The following is a 23,447-nucleotide window of genomic DNA, read 5'->3' as shown; positions in this document are numbered from 1 at the left end:
AATACAACATACAATACAGCTAGCCTAAACAACAAATTTCTTGTTATTACCTCTTCATGGGTAGTGCTTTCATCTAGATGAGCAGTCCTACGGCCCAATCCTGCATGCATATGGACTATTTGCTCCTGCTCTTTTGGGGTTTTTTCACACTGCTTTGGCAACAAATAGAAAGCCACATCAAGTGGTTTAAGTCTCTTGACAGGAACAAGATTTGCTGCAGGAAAGCGCCTCTTCCCTCTGGCCTTGGTGAAAACACCTGGAAAGGACCTATAGAAAATAAGAGTGTAAAAACATTAACTACCACATCATCTGTTAACTTTTTTCTAATTAAAGGAGGACGTTATTGCGAAAGGCGTATTTGAACATCGTCTTACATGACATAGATGAAAATAGAAAACCTTGGCACTGTATTGCATACCCTCAATAGTCAGTTTCCAATAAAGTGCAATAGGCAATCATTTAGACCTTCAAATCCCATTTTATATTTTTTTCTTTTCATAAACAAATTTCACATTAGCCTTAAGTGAAACAGGCCTTTATATATTTTACTGAATAGTCACAAAACATCGGATGCTTTCTTCCAGAGTTTACTAACTTAGATTTGAATGTCTAAGCAGAATTTTGCCTGTACAAATCAGCAGCATGTCAAAATGTGTATGCATAGGGCTTGCATTTAAAATAGCAAACATCTCCCTTAAGTCTTTACCTGGTCATTTCCATTTGAAGTGATGGTCTCTCCGTATGCCTCTGTTCTCTGCAGGATTGTATCCAAGAATATGTATTAATCATCAATACATCTGCAATGTATAGATAAATAAGCCATAGTACATGAACTAAAGTTTAATACTAAACCTCAAAACTTGATTTGTTACTCCACCACTGGCTGCACCCCGTTGTCTTTCAGACGAACTGATTAAATGCAATAAGCGCCTGGCTGACTGCACAATGTCATCAGCCTGACTATCCTGTCATCACAAATACAGGACAAATATTACAAACCAGCAGCACAAAATTATGTTTTAAACAGCTAAATGTTACTAGACTTTAATAAGCATTATAGGAGTTTGGTGACAGTTATATTATCGGCTGTCCATTTGTACTATTTGGTCGTAACTGACCAGCTGTTAAATGTACTGTAGTCAGACAATTCTTGTCAGTCAGATCATACGTTGCCACAGAACTGTGAGTAACGTTACCAACAGTAAACCATGCTAATATAAAGTTAGCTAATAGCTAACGTAAAGTTAGCTAGCTAACATAACGCTGGCTAATAGCTAACACACTTTTAACGAACGCCGCCTCATTAAAATTTCCCTGTAGACATTGTTCAACACATTCTGTTAATGTGCAACGTGTCCGGTAACTAATACTGACTTTTACGAACACAAAAGGTAAATAAAGAGTACACTCACCGAAGCGCCATCATTTGTGTTCTGAGCCATGCTGAGCCTTGACATGAGCTCTGACCAGGGCTCACCCATAGACTGTATATAGAGAACTCACCTGCCTGAACTTCACCGCCTTCCTGTTTCGGCGTCACATGACCAATGGAGCGTAACTTGATTGGCTGGATGTTGGATGATTTGATACAGGGATCGATTGCTTCTCCTTGATGTTGACTTTGAATATTTTTACACTGAATTTTTTGAGACGTTTAATTTTTTTACACTGAATTTTTTTGAGACATTGAATTTTTTTACACTGAATCTTTTGAGATGTCGAATTTTTTTTACACTGAATTTTTTTACATCAAATTTTTTTACATCAAATTTTTTTACACTGAATTTTTTGAGACATCAACTTTTTTTTACATTGAATTTTTTTAAACATTGAAAAAAAATGTCATAGGCAAAAAGAATTCAGTGCTAGACATTCGATGGCTTTTAAAATTCAAAGTCTGATTTAGATGCAAAAAAAAATTCAGTGTTAAAAATTCGATGTAAAATAATTCAGTGCTAAAAATTCGAATTCAAAATCCGATGGCACAGGTTTACTTCCATATGTTTGGGTGTTAATAATTTACTCTCGGGGAGGTGGTTTATGATTTTCAAAGCATCTTGGTTGATAGGATAATGCATCTGAAAGTCAGTCCTATTTTTCTCACGGGTGAATAATTAGGATTACCCGTAAAAGGCATACACAGTGGTGTTCTTGAACATTAAATGATTGGTCCGAATTGTCAGCCATTGGAAGGCACAGAAACTTTCCAGTTGCCTTTCCATCAGCTCTGCAAATTGTATGCTGAATTGTTAATTTTACAAATCGCCGCTGTTGGGCAGAAACTTCATATCTCCATATTTGTCATTTAATTATTTTAATAAATCCATGCTATTAGTCACCCTTCATATCCGTCTGTGGCTTTACAAATATTTAAAGGCGACCTATTATATACAGTACTGTTTGCAGATACATACTTGTATTTTGCGATATTACTAGAACATGTTTACATGATTTAATGTTAAAAAAAACAGACAGACTGACTGCAACGGAGCATATAGCATGACTTTGTACCGGGAAGAATCACTAATAAAGGCTTTTAAACTAAAAACTACACATCTGGACATGTTCCAGCAGTAATTTGACCCCAAACTGGTGAGAAATGACCATCCTTGGCAGCCAAGATTACAGCTATCCAACGTTAGCATGTAGCTACTTGTGAGAATGTAAATATTGCATTAACGTTATCCTAAAAAAATTGCTTCAGTGGCCTGCCTGGAAAGGTGACCAATCATAGAAAAACAGCTCTGTGTGACGTGACACGGAGCTGAGAGTAGAACATTCAGAACATTGGGAAATCTGAGGTTTTTGCTCACAGGGATTTCTCTAAAATGCGTTTACCTCACATTAAAGCTTTGGCCACGTTTAACATGAAAATCCGACATTGTAACATTATAGATATGACCAAAAATACAGGGAAAGCATAATAGTTTGACTTTGTCTGAGGTTCAATAAAATGTTTTAAAATTAGCCTTTTTTTCATTTCTTTCCCGAAAAAAAGAAAGAAACGGACATAAAAGGTTTTCACCCGAGAGTGAGGAAATAGTTTGGCTTTATATGGTTGACTTTGGACAGTGATGGCATGTGACTATGAATCACTAATCAGGATCAGAAAATCAAATTGCCAGTCTCCTGCCGACTCTGCTAGCCTGGGCTAGCTAGCCAGCTGGCTCAAGTTGTATGATGTAAACATCAGATAACACAGAGGAAAAGGTGAAGATAAACACAAGCTAAAATGACCATCTCTGCAGTCATCTTATGACTACTATTCGCTCATCAGTATAGGGAAATCAACTTACCAGTCTCCTACTGACTCTGGTAGCCTGAACGGTCAAGGTTTTTAAATTTATACATCAGAGTTAACACTGAGGAATAGGTGAAGATGGCTTTTAACTACAACTAACAACCTAGAGTGCATGCTATCACATAATGAATATTATCTGCTTGTTTCAATGCTAAGAGTGTAATATCCAAGCCCCAAATACCATGGCTATAATGTTAAAAAAAGACTCCACAGTGGATGTCTTGTGCATTATTTAATATACATTTTTTACAAAATTCAGTTTAATAATTAATGGGTTGGTTCATGATTAAGAGTTTGAGGAATTGAAGAATGGCTAAAGAAAAAGACAGGGCTGAATGTTCAAATCCCTGTTTGAGGACTGTTTTTTTTTTTTTTTAGTACAAGGTTCCTGGCTGCTCCATTCTAGGTGCACTGATGAACACTGATGCCAGAGAGAGTATTTCACCAAAGTGCAGTACTTGCGACGTGGAGTGCCAATCTCTAGATAGGTGTCAATTTGAGGTCACTACCACTCATTTGACCTTTGAACTCATCTCCCCGTGCTCATCTCCAGAGAATTGACTGGGACAGTTAAACCATGTGTATGTTTCTCCTGTCAATGAATTACTAGACATCCCCCCGTTCATGTATTTACGACTCACTGCACAAGTGAATTTTAACTAAACACTACATCACTTGCACTGTCCAGCTCCCCAGAGACTGTCTGAGTCAAGAGGAATGATTTACAGGGTTTGAAGAGCTTTAAAGGCAGCTCATGACTTCAGTGGAAGTTACTCAACTAAAAAATACTTTTTTCTTTTTCAAATTGTGTAAATTATGGGTTGTACGTGTATTGGTCATTCGCAAAGTCATTATGAAACGTATCATACACTTTACTTTAAAATGTAACTTGTTACATTACAAGATTACTGGCATTATAGTAAAAAATAACTTGTTATGGCATTTTCTTTAAACCAATCAGAATTGTCATGGGCAGTGCTAAACTCCGCACATAGCCACTGCAAAATAGTCGTGCGAGAGAAAACTCAGATTAGACAGATAGTCTAGCTAGCTGTCTCAATTTACCCTCCAGAGATCTGAGGAGCAGTTAAACATAGTCCTCAAAAATCCACCGAATTTAAAATTCCAACACAAAGAAAGTGGAAGGAAACGGAAAATACATGCATCCGGTGGAATTTCCTGCAGCACCGGAGCAATCCCGGAAGTAGAACGCAAAGGATATAGACTATCTTGCCAGTTACCTAACGTTAGCTAACATTAATCAGCAACATCATAGGTCAGTGGTCATTCTCTATGTAAACAAATTGGCTCTAGGATTAACTAACGTGAAGCTATTTGTCTTGTGTAGCTAACGTTACTTAAATTCAATGTTAAAGTCATGCCTGCCAGTAGGAATAGCCTTTAGGCATCAATGCATAATTTAATGTTGTAACGGTAGCTAGCGGTGGTATTTAACAAAGTACATTTCACTCAAGAACAATTTTGAGGTACTTGTACTTGAGTATTTCCTTTTTTGTTACTTTATACGTATACTCCACTAGCTACATTTCAGAGGAAAATATTTTATCTTATACTCCACTACATTCATTTGATACATTTAGTTACTACATTACAATTAGCCCCAAGTGTGACATTAAAGTTATAAACAGATGAATGCATCAATAATTATAGTCCAACAATATTGCCTACATTACTCTGAAAAGGGCCGTGCAAAATTAATATTTTCACCTTTGGTACTTTAAAGCCCATGTTGCAGGTTAACCACCACTGTTGATTAATGAGTACATAAAGCACTCAACATTTTATATCATTGTTAAAAATGTCTCCAAATAGTGTTAAAGGCCAGTTTTCGCCTTTTTAGTCGTTTAGTGGGTTTTTTAACGCAATTCGGTGATGACGTCATGTTGGGGAGACGTGCCTCAGTCTGGTACTAGAACTATGGTGACTGACTGGGATGAGGAAGAGGTGTTTTTACTGTCAGTGAATAGCACCGAGTGAAAGTCAATGTTTTCTTTATATCTAGTGACAGTGATCATGTCGTTAGTTCAGATAAGTACTGGTAAACTTATCTAGATCTAGAAATAGAAGGCATCATGTTAGCTATGGGCTAACCTGCCAGTCAGTCTCACCTGTGAAATCCCCCGACGTTGTAAACACATTTTCGATTAGATATCTCACGTTTTGATGGACCCTACTAGCTCCAGTAACAACATATTTGCCTAGTGTTCGGCTTTTCACAAGTTTAGACAGCTAGCTAGCTAACGCTACGCCGACGTTTTGCTAACGTTAGCATAACAGCATTAGCCAAGACGGCTAGGTAAATATTACGACTGCCTTCGTTGTTTCCTATATCTGCGTCCACGTTGTCAACATAAGACATTTGGCGTTAGTGCTCCTTTTGTACCATAATTGTATTGAATGAAATGTTAAGCTTCGCTCCTACGAAATGGGTGGATTTTTGTTAGGTAGCTACGTTACACACAAAGTTAACTGGCTATAGTTAGCCTGTGCTAGCGGAATTAGCTAACGTTGCGTAGCCAGCCAGCAGCTTCGGCAGTAGTTTCGGCGAGCTAATCACGACAGCTAACACATCCACAAGCGTCACTATTTCAAACATCACTATTTCACAACATGCCACTTTTAGCAGCAGAGGTTGATTGTGGGCGACAATACTGTCGTGGTTAGCTCACCGAAACTAATGCCGATTGCCGAAGTTGCTGGCTGGTTACGCAACGTTAGCTAATTCTGCTAGCATACAGGCTAACTATAGCCAGTTAGCTTTGTATGTAACAAAAACCCACCCATCTCGTAGGAGCGAAGCTTAACATTTCATTCAATAACATTATGGTACAAAAGGAGCACTAACGCAACACGTCTTATGTTGACAACATGGACGCAGATATAGGAAACTCCGAAGGCAGTCGTAATATTTACCTAGCTTGCAGTCTAGGCTAACGCTGTTGTGCTAACGTTAGCAAACGTCGGCGTAGCTAGCTGTCTAAACTTGTGAAAAGCCGAACAGCATCCCCGTCCAAGTTGTGTTTCACTTTCCCTCCAATATTATTATACACATAATAAAGACACATGGACTCGGTTGAGACCAAAAGCCATATTTTGAAACACCAGTGGCAGAGACCGAGACCATAAACAGTGAACAGAGACGGGGCTTTCGTCTGTCGTCTCCCCAATGTGACGTAATGTAATGCATTGTGGGGAAAAAGAGAATCATTGCAAACCGCTGTAAAATAGTACTACTTTTTCGTATTTTATTCCGTTTTGTGATATCCATTGTATTTGATGTTGTTGGGTAACAGTTGAAATGTTTATTACCAACACGCAAATTGCGCAAATTCATTAGAAAATAAACCCTGCAACATGGGCTTTAAGTATATTTTGATGCTGATCTTTCTGTACTTTTCTTGTAACATACTATTTGTACTTTTACTAGACTAAGATATCTGGTTACTTCTTTCACTGCTAGTGAAACAACAATAGTTTTTATGAAGAAAACATCAAAAATAGGATCTTTTTTGCTGAGTAATCTTGTGTTCTACCTACAAACGCATGAGGTACTCATGTCATTCATGCGGCAACGCTGGATTTCAGATCACTGGACATAATGGGGAAACAACTACCTTCTTCATCATGGATCGAGATCTCATTTCATTTTATAAAAACAGCAGGTTTATAACGTAAAGGAAAAATTTTAATAAAAGGTTAAGTATTCACTGTGGTGTTTCCAAAGAGCACTTATACAACATGTTTGTACAACCTGTTTTCATCATTGCATCAGCTACACAGTACTTATTCACAATTTATTCACAATTATTAGGTTTGAGAAATAAAAAAACTTAAAATTTAACTATTGATCTATATGTCATTGTGTGGTGGAAGTAGTGACAGTATACTGTGATGTCATTCAATGCTTTACCAAGTAACACAGATGAAAATGGTTTGACTAATCAAGACATTTAATTCAATACAAAGTACAATCTGTACAGGTCTTTTGTTAACAGAAAGGAAAGAGTTAAAGTGAAAAAAGTTAGGGTGACGATATTAAAATCATTTGACTGTTTTTTAATACCCCTTTACCTGAGTGAAAATAACCTTTCATAACTGCTTCCAATGCACACTGAAAGCATAACAAATATGAAAAGAAAATGCTAAATATGCCTCTTAATCTTCTGTTAGAAGTTAACACTGACTGAGATCATAGAAATCTATTGAGTTCAGTTGTCATCACAGCAATGGTGTGTGTGTGTGTGTGTGTGTGTGTAGGCATTGTTCTATCTATTTCAACAAAGGCGTTCAGTCCACATGTCGCTGTAAATTTCTTTTGAGCATGTGTTTAATTGTCAGTCTCAGAATGTGCTCTGGAGCAGACAGCAGAAGCCTGTGAGACATTTGTCCTGGTAACAGAACCACTGGTTGGTCCTTCATAGCCTTCATAGCTTACGCAGAAGTTTGAGTAGCCACATACCACCAGGTAGCAGATGAAAACAGTAACGGAGAAATCAGACTTTAATTAACAGATGGTGTATTATACACTGTTCCATCAAACCTTATGAAAAGAAAGCCTATAGGGAGGATGAGGCCACTCACAGTCTCTCTAGCAGGTAGCGTGCTAACAGGTGTCTAGTACTGGGAGTATAGCAGTCTCAGACTGGTGTCAGCAGATGCCATAGTTTGGGCAAGGCAGGCATGGCAAGAGTCACAGGGTTGGCAGTTTCATCTTCCTGGGTCTGGAAGTATGGCTGATAACAGAAAAGGAGATATTTGTAGGACAAGCACTGTGTGTGTGTGTGTGTGTGTGTGTGTGTTTTTTGTGTAAACTCAACAAAAGCCAGACAGGACACCAGAGGCCTGTACTACGAATCAAGATCAACATGTCCTGGATTTCTTTCAGTTATCCGGCTTCACCTAACCTAACAACCGCGGTCCCACATAACCTGTATCACGACGCTGGTTATCAACTAGTTCAATCAACCCAGGGTTTCCCAATCCAGCGGCGTGCGCATTCACATAAAAGAGGCGGTGTTTGCGCACCACGACCAATCGCAAACATCTACCAGAGCTGCATATTTTATATAAGAAGAGCAAACTATAATTCTACATAAATATGAAGAACACAGACACGGTTTTACAGGCAAAATGCAGGAAGGAAAGCTGGCAAATAAGCTGACGCTGTTATGCGTAAATCACAACGTTTAGCTTATCAATATCCAGTGGTGTAGTCTACGTGATAGTAAGCTCCAGGATTTCCATATACTCACTTAAAAATGCACAATGACACGTAACAACATACTTTCCATTATATGTTTGATATATTTTGAATTGTCATCTGTGCTTTATTCTTCACATAGGCTCAATGGAGGTATTTCACCATAAATTGTTGCATAAAAGTGTATCGGAATGCAGGAAATGAAGTCGTTGATGCTTAAAACTTCCCTGGGGGAGGACACCCAGACCCCCCACTATGATATGCCCCCCTCCTCTCCCAAAGGCAGATTCTGGCCAATATACAGTACAGTACACCCACTACAATACATTAGACTAAACTGGTCACTTCCCCATCAGTCAGGCACAAGATCTGACCATAATTACACTTTTGCTTTCCATAAACTGTCATTGCTTTAGGCTTTTATTTCAGTTGCAACCCCAGCAGTGGTACGCGATCGTGAGAGAAAATAAAAAAAAACAACATAAAAACATAATTTAAACCGATGTGCGCATTGGCAACACACGGCTAAAGAAGCCAACAAATAGCCTATAAGTAATTCCCTCTGCTTCAAATCTATATCTTTCATAAATATACCCATCAGGGAATGTTAACGGGGTTGTCGGTCTCTAAATGTTTTAAGTTTTATGAGCGCACATCTCTCTCTCTCTCCACCGAGCTCCAGCTGATCTTCTAAGAACGGTGACGCCGTTATCAGTCGAGTATTGATTGGTCAGTGGGCGGTGCTTTTATACCGGTTGATCTCTGATCTCCAACTTAACCTGCTCCCGACCAGGTTAGGCGTTGAGCATAAGTTACCACGGCGATTGAACCCGAACACAAGTGATCCACCTTCGTAGTACAGAAAACCCTGGGTTGAGCCTGAAGTTAGCTCGTTAACGCCAAATCTTGCTTCGTAGTACAGGCCTCTGGACTTGGTTAGAATCTACACAGTCTTACAACATCTCTCCCCAAATATGCCTTACAAAGCTGCATCTAATGTTTTAATAATAATCAACGTTGATCAACATATCTGTTTTGTTTTGGCATGCTCTTCACTGAAAACGGTTGCTCCAGAACCTTCTGTATCTTGGTTCTCATGGCAATGGGAATGGTGGCAGGAGAGAGAAACTGGAATTAAGGAACAGTTCTGTTGGGGTAAAAGACAGGAAGTGGGTTGACACAATGCAGCTACATTGGTGGTGCAGTGGTGGAAGAAAGACACAAATATTTTACTTAAGTAAAAGTAGCAATATCACAGTGTGGAAATAATTTGTTGGAGGTAAAATTCCTGCATTCAAATTTGACTAGAGTACAAAACTTAATGAAGTATTAGCATCAGAATATACTTTAAGTAGCCTACTAAAAGTCCAAGTACTCATTATGCAGAATGGCCCATTTAAAAATAATCTATATTATTATTGATGCATTAATGTGACAACATTACTGTTGCAGCTGGTAAAAGCAGAGCTAATTGTAATTTGTTTATAGATTTCTCTGAAGAGGAGCTCCGCTAGTCAGGCACAGTCTAATGGGCTCAATTGAGCACTGAAATGCAGTGAGACAGCAACGGGACAGTACCATTTCGTTTACATTGAGATTTTTTTTTATTTAATTTTTTTTGGGCATTTCTACCTTTATTGGACAGAACAGGGGAGAGGGAGGGGGAAGACATGCAGGAAAACCGTCACAGGTCAGATTTGAACCCTGGACTTTCTGCGTCGAGGAATAAACCTCGCCCGCTCTACCAACTGAGCTAACCGGCCACATTTACATTGAGATTTATCCCTGAAATGCTAATATCCATGAAAAAAAATTCCAAAAGCATTTAGCGTTAGTGTTATGACCCTATGAACCAGAGAGTAACCATTGATGTTAAGAAATTCAAGAAGGGTGGGAGGCGATTGTTAAAAAAATATGTCGAATTTATTAAACAAATAATAATGAATAAAAGACACGATTGTTTCTCACCACAATGATCACAAGCAACGGCCAAACACTTTTCTAAGGAGGTGTCACTTTGTTGTGCATTAATAAGTGCATCACGAATAAGCAGAAAGGGTCCAGAGGGTTCAGTGGCTGGCTCCGTCGCACACTCTGGAACGCCGTTCACCACCTCATCCACAGGAAGCAACCTATCCCTTGACAAAACAGAGGCAAACAATGAGTCAGACAAATCAACATTTTCAGCCTGCTTACATGCTTGAGCACGCGTCAAATAGCTAGCGGGGAACACATGAGGATGCTGCTGAGCTACATCAGCCTTGGACTCAGAAATGGGGTTATCTACAACTTCAGGGGTAGGATACACTTTTCCCCCAGCGATATCATTACCCATTATGAAGTCCACCCCAACAACAGGAAAACGTAACAGGACTGCTACAGAAAAGGAGCATCTTTATCTTAGAGCTAACATGCACCCCAGGCGTAACACCCAACTCAGGAGGACTAAAAAAGGAAGGCACATCCATCTTGGTGAACACCATTCTATGAGTTAGAGCAAACTCATCCGCCAACGAGGCAGCCTGCTGCATAGTGGTAATAAGTAAGTAAATGGCAGTGCGCTCAGGTACACAGTTCTTAAATTCCTCAAGAAACATGAGCTCACGCAAAGAAACAAAGTCTTACACGCAGCACGCCACCGGTCAAACAGAATCCCTTTTTCTCTTGCAAGATCTGAAAATGACTGACCTGAGGCCTTTCTAAGACTGCGAAAACACTGCCTGTAAGCTTTGGGTACCAACTCATACACCCGCAGAATAGCACCTTTAACCTTCTCATATACTAGACTGTCCTCAACTGACAGTGAAGCGCAAGCCTCTTGTGCCTTACCAGTTAACTTACATTGCAATAGTAGGCCTATAGCCCACACGTCTGGTGGCCAGTGCAGAGCGTTAGCGATACGTTCAAATGCACCAAAGTGTAGACTCAACTTCAGAGTCACGGAACACAGGAACCAGAGAAATATTTTTACTCACATCAAAAGGGGGAGTGGAGTGCTCGGAAGACCTCACACCAGCTGTAGGAGGGCCACCGTTGGCCTGCATTTCCAACTGACGCATGTTAACAGCAGTGTCGGCCTTTATTTTCTTAAGCTCCAACTCCCCCTGGAGCTCGCGCTCCTCCTTATCCCGCTGGAGCACATGCTCCTCTCTATCTCTCTCATCAACTGAAGACTGGCCAACCGCACCTTTAATCACGCTTCATATCCAGCGAGAGACTCCCCAGCAAATGGATCAAACTTTGGCAAAGTAAAGGATTTATCCCCTAACTTCACTACACCAGGTGTAATAGCAGAACCAGACGGCTACGACGCACCCCCACCAACCTGAGCTGCTGCGCCCCCACTCACCAAACCCACAGCAGAAACGCTATCTGAGTTTGGCAACATTAGCATACCTGGCTGACTAAACAGCCTGCAACCACAGCTTTCAACTCCTCTCTAAGAAGAGTGGTCACGACAGGAATGCCATAATGTGCAGCAAGAGCAAACAAATCAGACTTCCTACATTTGTCTAGCTTAGGGTGACCAGACGTCCCCAGTTTCAGTGACCTGTCCCCGGCGGAAGTTGTCCCTGGAAATGTCCCCGGTTTTCACTGTGACTGACAGACCAGAGCAAGCGCTGCTCAGAGCTCAACTTCAGTGAAGTTAGAAAGATATTCACAGATTCAAACTTCCGGGATCAATTACTCTACAGCGAAATATTAAATCACAAACGACGCATCTTTCCTACCGTAGTGAGGTAAACAACGAGCTACAAACTAATTTTCATCAAAACGAGCCATCCTCCAACCTGGAGAAATAACATTGGTCTCTACGAGCAGCCGGCGGTGAGATGGCAGTAGGACGAGTGCTTAGGGACTGTATACAAACTACAACACCTTAGGGACCGTCTACAAACTACAACACCCAACACAAATATTTATTAATTTAATCCTTTCCAGTGACCATACGTTAGACCGTTTAGGTGTCAGCATTTCAAACATGTTTAAACCAGCTACTAGCTAACGGTAGGCTTAGGTTACCTGCTGATTAAATAAGGTAGTGTCCACAAACTTACCTCAAATATAACTTGTCTCCTGCTAGTTGTACTACAGCACTTACTTTAAGAAAAATAAGCATGTTCATAATTTTGGGGAATATTTTTTGCCAAAAACATGTAATATTTTAATAATAGCGTTTAAAGTCCTGTGTTTGTTTGACCCTTCCACCACCCCAACCAACCACCATACGCGGAAATTCGCCCTTACATACTACTCGCTAAATCCTATCTAACTGCTGCTCTCCCCAGTGCGTTACACAAATACACTGAAAGACGCCTTTTTCGTCACATCAGACGCTGACAGCCACTGTCCAAACGTCCTTATTTTACGAGTTCGGAATGAGAACGGGTTGGCCCATGGACCCCCCTAGGGGGGCTTGTGCCCCATTGCAGCTCTAGGTCTAGTGACGCCTCTGGGACAGTGTCCCCGTTTTAAGTTCAAAGATAAAAATATTACCTGTTTTGGAGGTATTTACGCTTCTGAGCTGAAAATTTCCCCGGATGTTGTCTCAGAAATCTGGTCACCTTAATCTAGGTGATCCCATGTGGGAGCAGCTACAAACAGATCACAATTTTCATCAGCCATGTTCACTACAAAGCCGCAAAAAATCCCAAACCACAGCGTACACGGACTCACATTAGCCAACCAAGGCTAACAAACACTAATAGCCAACCAGCCTACTCAACAGCTAACCAGGCTAACCCGGCCACAATTACGGTAACTCACAACGTTCCAAGCAGCTACAAGTAATGGCACTAATGCAGGATGTCACACATGTCCGGCTTTATAAAAATAACTTCCCCAGACCCTACTTAATCCAAACTTTACCTATATATCTTCTGAGGCGTGCTGGACTTTGGTCATCAATAAAAACCAGGCAACGACACCCACACTAATACTCACCACCGCAGGGACACCGGAGCGCTAACACAAGCGCTTGGTATAACAAAAACAAAAACAATTTTCAAACTCGTTCTGATCCCGCAGGATCCCCAAAATATGTTACGACCCTATGAACCAGAGAGTAGCCATTGATGTTGATTGAGGTGACTGTTACAAAAAGATGTTAAATGTATTAAACAAATAAGTGGTAATGATCAACCCCGCTCCACGACAGCTGAGGGGAAAACCACAAACAAAGGCTAGCATGCCACGGTGCATGCAGAGGCCGATCTATGGAGAAACAAAACAACCACGTTAGAGAGCGACAAAACCAGAACGGGATCACAACCAAGCACAAGATAAACACTCCTTTTCCAGAAAAAGGAGTAAAACCTAACAATACACTACTGCCACCACACAAAGGCTATGGGAAGAAGCAGCCATTGCGGGGTTTTCTCCCTCCTTTATCCAGGGAGCTGGCCAAAGCAGGTGTACCCAGTCAGCAATTTACAGCCAACTTGCAAAAAATAGGGAGGCAAACACACACACACACACACACACACACACACACACACACACACACACACACACACACACCTATGTAACAGTTATAATCATAGTCACTGGTTAACATTGGGTGATGCATGTTGGCTAAATCAGGTTTAAGCAAACATTATATAACGTAAGGTTACTGTAGACAACGTTAGCATAAGCTACTAACTTACGTAACGTAAATGTTCTGAATCTGTAGCTAACGTTAGCTAACAATTAATCTGTAAAAAGGAGCTGTCCACAACTGAATGTGTTCGGTACTTTCAATGAGCACAAAGTGTGATACAAAAGCTAGATAACTACACATTATTAACTTATGTCATTTTAATACACAAATAGGCAACACACCTTACCACTCTCTGAATGGGAGCTGCAGGAACAACAGGAACTGAGCTAGGCCTGGCAAACCCGGTTGCTTTTAAGGATTCGGGTTATTCTGAGTCACTCACTAAGCTGAACCGGGTTGTGCGAGTCACTTGAATCACTTTAGTATTGCTATATTGCCAAGGAAACTCAGTCCTACTGCGCACACCCACTCGCCACCTCATGCAGCTGCTCACAGGAGAGCCATTCAGAGACGTAATACAAAAAATGAAAACCGGAAATGACAACGCGTCACTTGGGTCTGGCTTCTCCAGCCGATAGTAATGGCGGCTTATTCGAAATACGATCTCGTATTTTACGAAAATACTGTAGTTCACTGAAACGTGTTTCTGAAAACATTTTAAGCGAGAAATAGGCCATACAGTTGCTGAATCTGTCTACATTTCAGATCGACAAAGGTCAGTTTAAAAGATTTTCGTCAGATTTTGAAAGGTTGACAGCTCCTCTGACGGACGATGGCACAGAACACACCGAACAGACTCGAGTCACTGACCTCGCCAGACTGTCCGATGGCTGATTATCGGGTTGGTGTGTCAGGGCCATTACAGATTTGTAATGAATACTTTCCTTTGCATGTAACTAGCAGTTTGAGCCTACAGGAATAGAGCTCAATAGTGACTGCCCACTTTTGGAACTGCTCTGCTTCCGTGATTTCCCCCATTCATCCTCATTCGTTCTTAAGACATGACGTGACAAAAGCATTTCCTTTTCAAATGCTGGTAGGCCAAGGCAAGAAGAGCAAGATTCGCTAACTTTAGCTAACACATTTATAAAAAAACACATACGTAAGGAGTAAAGATTTTAATTTCCCCCTGGGGATTTATAAATTCTACTTCTTAAATTTGCTTAGTTAAAAATTGAAAGGGGATAGATGTTTGTCAATGAGTCAAACTCATTGGGCAAAAAACGTTGGTGCTCACCCAATGTTTGGTGGTGCTAATATAAAGGCCTGGCAACATTTCTGTATGTCAGCATAGCCAGCCTTTATGTGACCTCTCACAGAGTGACCCTGCTTACTGGCTGCTAATCAACTTTGTTTGCCCTTGCTTCCCCGTAACCCGTGGATAGCGTCATGCTCCATTCACCAGCTGACCAAGCATGAAATGATTATTGGGTCCCAAACTAGGAGATCTGGTATTCTGCTGAGCCTCTGTGTTGGCAGGCCAGTTCGGTTACTGGCATAAATCAGGTAAAAGGAGTGGAGCGGAAGGAGACTATTATCCAGATGCCATCTATTTTTAGAAAGGGAGGGCATGGATGGAGATAAAATGAGATAGAGATGGAGACGTATTCATACAGAAACAGAGAGTGATTGATACAGGAAGGAAGAAAGGATAATTGAGATTAAACGAAAGAAAAAGAAGGAAATAAAGGAATGACAAAGAGAAAAGAGGGAGACATGTCGGGGGTTCAAAGGCTTAATGACCATTTGCACGGCTCATTGGTCAGGAAGAACAACCTTGGCAACTTTGACGCAGCCCAGGAAAAGCTATCTATATATCTGGTACTCTACAAGCTGCATTAGCTACCTCATCCAGCTGTATTACCTGCCTGCCATCAACATGCATCATGATCTGCATCTGTACAAGTTTTGTAGATAAAAGTATCTGCGTGATCAGATGGCTGATAAATTCATATACTTATATCTGCATGCAGCACTTTTTCTCAATTTCCATGCCTATGAAGAGCACAGAATTAAAGGGAATTTAAATATTCAGTGTTTAATTGCATGTTTGTGTACTATCCACTAGCTTGTTACACACATGTAACATGTAACAGCTTCACTGCAAATCACACTAAACCTCTTTTGTTAAAATCAACAGGGTGACTATAAATGAGTCTCTGAACCATAGAGCTCATTATGTTGCACCTGCAATCACAAAGCTAAACTGGAGGGCAACACATAGAAACATAGGACTTAATCCCAACATATAGTTATTTTTCTAAACAGTATTCTGTCTCAATATACTGCCATATAAAATAAGGTGAATAAAAAGGATTGTACCTTTAAGTGTTTCCATTGATAAGACCTATTAGAGGGATATATCCAGGTTCCACACACTGCAGCACCCACATGACACATGGAACAAGAATCCGGAGTGAATAATAACAGCATTATTAGCCAAGGACAGCAACATTGTGTGCATTATTATCATGACTTAATGTTACCATAGTAACTTTACAGTGTTCACTAAATGTGTCAAGAACAGATAACAAGCAAAATAACTGAAAAACAACTCATGTACCATTACTTAGACAACTCCACTCTGAACTCCATGCTTTGAAAAAGGTTTGCTCCGTGTGTGTGTGTGTGTGTGTGTGTGTGTGTGTGTGTGTGTGTGTGTGTGTGTGTCTGTGTGTGTGTGTGTGTGTGTGTGTGTTTGTGTGTGTCTCCAAATCTAATCAAGGATTTGACTAATTTCTTTCCAGACCGACACTGCAATCTCCTTACCATGTCGTTTGGTCACTGACACAGGCTCAGGGATAAGGCCTACAATATTCATGGAGTGGTACCAGATTACATCATCTTTTGCTAGCCAATGGAATCAATTGTTACCTATGCGGCTCATTGTTTTAACAAAAGCACCGCTGCAACAGTCAACATCTTGTATGATGCCTGGGTCCAGCTATCAGGTCGTCAGCTCTTCTTTTTACCGCAGCTCCTATCCCATCTGCAGGGGCTTTTCCATGGCCAGTTTCCAGAAAGTTCCAAGTCACTTTCTCCCATTCCATTTTATATGGCATGTTGGATAACAGATAGAATTTTTTTTGGATCGGTACTGTGAGGTTGGTCCATCACTGACATGCAGTATTGAAGCAGTAGGATGTTTGTCCTTTATAAAAGTGAGAACTTTTGAAAGGTGAGCCCAAATAGCTGATGGGTCATGGCGAAAATAGGAGCTGACAGAGCAGATTAAAATGACACCCTTTTTGGTGTAGTGAAGTGAAGCCTGCTTATGAGAGTCCCCAAAATGAACAGCTTGTATGTCACTGCTGTATTTGCAGAGAAAATTCTATGATGTTAAGGTCTTTAAGGATACTAAAAAGTAAGAAAAGGTAATAATGGACCCATGGTAAAAAGATTTTAAGATTGTATTTTTGTTAATTTATCAAAGAAATGAGGAAATACACACATGTATATGTATTTTAAAAAATATGACCAAAGGACATGAATGTGCTTGTAGTCTAAGAACCACCCCTATATGGCCAGCAGCTGTGTTACCAAGGACAGTCTTACAGTCATACAATACACCAATTTCTTTTTAAATGTTGGGCATTTCTGCCTTTATTAGAGAGGGAAGCTGAGATATGAAAGGGGAGAAGACATGCAGGAAAACCGTCACAGGTCAGATTCAAACCCTGGACCTTCTGCGTCAAGGAACAAACCTCTGCGTGTGCCCGCTCTACCAACTGAGCTAATTGTCTATCGTATACAAGTTGTATATTTGATATGATTATTAAGCATATATTATCTGGATCATAGCATATATGCTAGAAATGGTTTCATTTAAAGTAATTATAAGGACCACATGACATCACAGTGGTTTGTCGCTGCCATTTTCATGTCCGGTCACTGCTACGAGATGTACGTCATGGCAAATACAACTACTAGAGGAGACGGATACACACAAGATGATACACATATGCTGTGCTGTTGACTGTAGTAACAGTCCTAAAAGACATCCCGGACTACAATTTTATTCCATCCCAAAGGAGAAAGTTTGTTTGCAAACTTCAAGCAACAGAGACAATTTCTGGTCCCTGTTTAGTCAGCCAGCCAACTCAAGCTAAGGTTAGCTTTGTAAAGATCGTAGTATTTCCCAAACTGAATAAAAACCACACATATAAATACAAAACTGCTTTGCTAGCTCAATCTTGTCATAACTAAGATATCTGCTTAAATGTTTTTTTCCATCGACAGATTTAGCTCCAAGAACTTCACAAGTAGCAGGCTATTTTTAACATAGCACGGTGTGTCTGTGTCACCGTCACAGCTAATGTAAGTCAAACAATTCCAATGACAGTTAACTCCAAAGCGTTGTTTTGTGGTTTAACCTGATGTTGTTTAACCCGACTGAATCATTCACAGAGCTTCTGTGTGTTCCACTGTTGTTTATTATTTATTTTCATAAATATGAATGTTTAAAAAAAATGTATTTGTTACTGACCTGTTAGGCCTTAAAGGAGAATTCCGGCCAATTTTTACGTTAATCTTGATCGCTATAGCTACGCGAGTACGTTCGATAGAAAAAAACCCGACCCGAATCAGTGCAGGCAACATGGAGTAGCTGCAGCTTGAAGGAATAAATTTGAGAATTGACTGACCGGTCTGGCCAAAAGGCCAAAATAAATCTATCCACTTAAATCACTACACCTCACACCCTCAATTCTTAAGTGTTCGTTGACCAGAAATAATACTCAGGATTCGTTCAGTTAAAATTATAACAAACTTTAGTAAAGAATGATATTGCAATTACAATAACATGTAGGCCCACAGGGATCAGATATAACAGGATAAGCCTATCTCTCCTAACAAACCGACAGAGATTTCCAGAGTATCTGATCTCGTCCAGTTAAAAACCTGTCTTTTTATCCATTTCTGTCTCATCTTCTGGTGGTGCTGTCATCAGTTTGGATACAGTTCAGATCTTCTCGGCTCCAGCCGGCTCCTACGATGTAGCACAATGTATGAAAATGTTACCTTGGCTTTTCCCATTCCCAGGTCAAAAGAGACAAGGTGTTATTGTTTGGGATTTGGTACGTTGCATTTCGTTTACTAAAAGTATACATCGGTTACAAAATGTTTTACAATGTTCATATTACTGAATATCTGTGTCTTAATCTTCTAGGGAGTTGCGTGAGAGCCAAGGACATTTTCATAACCTGCGCTACACTTCTCCGCTTGCGAAACACTGCTCCTTGCTATCTCTGCCTCCCGTGGTCAGAGGAGACCTTTTTTCTCAGTTTCCAATCATTCCCTGGGTGCCAATATCCCGTACTCCCTTTATAATATCTTATCACTTTAAAAAAACAGATGGCCTTTCATAACCCAGAGAAGCAGAGATGGCAAGGTCAGCTCATGAACTCTAAAGCCTCTCACCTTATTCTCACAAAAATATATCCTTCAAGCTACTTACTCCTTCAAGCGTCCCCTGAACTAAAACGGCAGTGGTCGGGGAAAGTTTTAGAGTGCCTTTGTGCCTCTTAACAGACACAAAATGCAATTAATATATCTGTGCCACATGAACAGGGCCCTTATGTGTCAACAAGATGCGTTTTCAACTCAGACATTGTTTAAATTCACCTACCCTGGTCCCTGTGTCGATCCTGCCGGTAGCTAGCTTGCCCTGCTAGCTGACAGCCGTTAGCTGCTAGCTGCCGTCCGGTGAGTGTATTCAGACAGGCTTCTGTGATAATCATCCCAATAACAATCCACGGAGCGGCGGTGGTGTGGCTATGTCCTCCAGAGGACAGGTCATGTCACGTCTTGAAGTTTATTCCCCCCTAAAAAAAACAGTAGTGCGGTAGTAGCTGCTAGCTGCCCTCCGTTGAGTGTATTCAGCCAGGCTTCTGGGATAATCATCCCAATAACAATCCACGGAGCGGCGGTGGTGTTGCTATGTCCTCCAGTTACTGAAGGCTAGCTTTAGCTTGCGCTTGGAGCAGCAAGTTCATCTGTCTGTTGCCCCTCTGTCTGTCTCGTTCTTTCCAACTCTTGTGAGGCTAGTTCTTCGTCCGTATACTCGGGTTCGAATAAATAAGGATGACCATCAAACTCAAAAGGCTCTTCCGTGTGTTGTATATCTGCTATATTCTCCATAGTTACGTTACTCCAAGCTTCTTACCTTGTAAACAACTCCGCTCTTCACACACTACGCTCCGATCTGCACACTACTGTTTACCTTTTCCTGCTACAACTAAATTCCCAGGGACAGCACGATGCTACAGCTAAGCTTCAGTAACGCTATTACTGTGCAAGCCACAGACATCGTTTACCCCGTTTCCATGTAGTTACATAGTCACTGATATGGTCATAACCACTACAGTGCTCAATTACCTATTTTTGAGAGGGAAATAATCAAAACTTTTTGCTGCGAAGGCATGATCTGTCCTATGCAGGACATCCACCAGACCACCGGGCGCTCGGGGTATTTTTTCGGCTGCGGGAGGGGGACGAAAGCTGCTTGCCTGGCTAAGGGAATTATCTACCACACAGATCAACACTGACAAGCCTCCTACTCACCAACACCAGATCAATCACACACAAAATGGATGAGCTACAAATACACACGGAACTGCTGCATGATGATTTTTTACAAAAGCCTGGCTGAACACATTTATCACGGATGGCAGATAGCAGCTAACAGCTAGCAGCTAGCAGCTAACAGGCCAAGTTACCCACTTTTGGGTTTGGGATTGGAAATGAGATTGACAAATTCACAGTGTTCTAATATGTAATCTGTTTTTCTTTCAGCCTGGATGGGAAAAAAACCCAGAAACAACAACTTTTTTGGTTCAGAGATAAAGCAGAATATTTCATCATGTGCAGTGTGTAGCCAGAGGAAATGGGTTGAATTATAATGTTCTGTGTCAAGGTGCCGAACACTGTGTATGGAGCTGCTTTCTCTATTTCTGTTTTATTCACCTCCCCCTCTGAGCAGGCTGCAGCTGCAGAGACTGAGCTTGGGCTACATGGCACCTGATGTGTTCAGCTTTGGGAATCCCTTTGTGGCAGGCCTTTTGATATCATAGTATTGCCTGATATTATTTGGCTTTAATCCATTATAATTTCAGACAAACTGAGACCCAGTGCAGAGTTGTGAGTCCTCATTAGCAGTAATAATATTGAGGTGGCCCCTCTCGATGCCAATCAATGAGCCGGAGGCCCATCGACGAGGAAAAGGTGCTGCTGCTTTTGACTTGGTGCCAGACAGCAGAGAAGGAGGCGGCAAGGATGTTGCATGTGGCAAAAGAAAAAGGGTCATATAAAGGCCTGAATGCTGCTAAAGAATAACAATGAAGCAGCCACTTCCAGGCCTGAAAAGTGAAGCCTATAAGTAAAATGGACTATTCTTATATAGCGCTTTTCTAGTCTTAACGACTACTCAAAGTGCTTTAACATAGTACAGGAACCATTCACCATTCACACGCTGTGGCCGAGGGTGCCGTACAAGGTGCCACCTGCTCATCAGATAAACATTCACACACATTTACACTCCGATGCGCAGCATCGGGGGCAACTTGGGGTTCCGTGTCTTGCCCAAGGACACTTCGACATGGGACTGCAGGGCCAGGGATCGAACCACCAGCCTTCCGATTGGCAGGCAACCGCTCTACCACTGAGCCACAGCCACACTATGTTGTCTAAAGTTATCAGACTTTGTGTGTGTGTGTGTGTGTGTGTGTGTGTGTGTGTGTGTGTGTGTGTACAGCTGCAGCGATGGCCGAGGGAGCGAGAGCGGCTGCTCTGCTGTGCTGATGTTGTGTGAATGCAGCGCTGCAGAGCCGTTTGTCTCTCACTGCTGGGGGGGTTAGGAAGTGCCAATTTTTCGAGACTCGAGCGGGTCACGGTATTCCCAATCAACAAACGTATTGGGAGTTGTAAGTGGTTCTCTTTTCTAAAACGAAATGCCTCGCAATCTTTGAGCGCACTCACCGCATTGCAGCGTCATTTCGTAATTTAATCTCTGGCTCCCGCCCGCTCCCATTGATTTCTATTCTTGATCCGTCCCGAACACGTTACCGACAATGAAATTGACTCCCATACCGCAGGACTCCCGCGGGAATCACGTGACCCGCGGGAGTCCCAAAAAATTGTCACCCTCTAGCAGTGTTGGGAGTAACGCGTTACAAAAGTAACGCAATTACAGTAATGTATTCCTTTTTGCTGTAACGCAGTAATATAACGCATTACTAATTAAATTTCAGTAATATTATACTCGTTACAATCTCAGTAACGCGAGTTACAATGCATTTTAACGCAACATTTAGTGGTGCATTGGTTTTTTTAAGAATTCACCAACACCGCGACACATTTCTTCACAGGAAAAAAAAAAAGCCGTATTATTTTCCTGTCGCTGTATTCGATGGTTGAGATGACTGCAGAGACAAATACATTTGCGAGATGGATATTATTTTCAGGAGTTATTACGCTGCGTTGAAGTGAGCTGTCCTGTTTCTGTTCCCGTGGTCAGAACCAGAGACAGTACGGACAGCATGTCCCAACAGGTGACGGTACGTCAGCGGTTGACAGATATAAACATGTCGGGAATTAATGTTGAGGCTTGCTACACGTAAATATCATTGCATTTTTATCAGCCGTGGAGAGTAACTATGCCTGTAGTGGAATGGCTTCAAATGACGACCAAAAACGCTTGTCTTTTACTGTGACCATTTACTGTTCAATATGTTGCAGTTTTACAAACAAGAAAGTGAACAACTTGAGCCTGACGGACATGTTGCTTCTCAGTAAGCTAGCAAGAGCAACAACTTCCGTGTAGGCTACTTCAAAATAAAAGCACTTCCTGTGACGGTTCGCAGTAAAACTAAATTACTGTTAAATAAGGTTGTGTAGGCTACCTTTTCACAAATCAGCTGTAAATCAAGTACTGTAAATAATGTTAATAGTGAGTTTTAATCACACTATAATTGAAAATTTCCTTTAGAGTGTTTTAACCTTAAACAACATGAATTTCTTATTGAAGTGCTATAAACAAACATTTTACAACAATGCCATACTTTTGAGTATTTTCATTTTCTCCTACTTGCCTATTATATGTTTTACTTATCTATTTTGTATAGCTTTAGTTACTTTGCATATTTATATTAATTATACAAAATATGAATAATCTATGATGTATTAAAGTGGATAAAGACGAGACTTTATTGATCCGGTGGTGAAATTCACAAGCTAGCTGCCAAATCAAACTTCCCCTGTTATTTTGGTGAAAGTAACTCAAACGTAATGCAAAAGTAGCATTACAATTCAGAGACAGTAATATTGTAATATAACTAATTACTCTCAAATGACAGTAACTAGTAATCTATAATGTATTGCATTTTGCA

General features: G+C 40.9%; 1 protein-coding gene across 2 annotated transcripts in view; it reads right to left on the bottom strand.

Annotated features, from left to right (window-relative positions):
- The window catches only part of LOC116050146, a 7,276-nt gene extending 5,827 nt beyond the window's left edge, over positions 1–1,449 (bottom strand). The window contains exons 1-2 of one of the 2 annotated variants that reach the window (XR_004105026.1): positions 853–1,099; positions 707–754 (exon numbers count right to left, since the gene is read on the bottom strand). Coding sequence is in view for 1 of the 2 variants with exons in the window: in XM_031300181.2 (XP_031156041.1) it covers positions 707–754; positions 1,413–1,442 (78 nt within the window). In the remaining variant the exon portion in view is untranslated. Of the gene's footprint in view, positions 1–706; positions 755–852; positions 1,100–1,412 lie in introns of those variants that run through there. The other variant, XM_031300181.2, reaches the window with a different exon arrangement.
- Positions 1,450–23,447: the final 21,998 nt, after the last annotated feature.

Source organism: Sander lucioperca, chromosome 19, assembly GCF_008315115.2.
Source record: "Sander lucioperca isolate FBNREF2018 chromosome 19, SLUC_FBN_1.2, whole genome shotgun sequence".
NCBI lineage: Eukaryota > Metazoa > Chordata > Actinopteri > Perciformes > Percidae > Sander > Sander lucioperca.
This window is presented reverse-complemented; position numbering and strand designations above follow the sequence as displayed.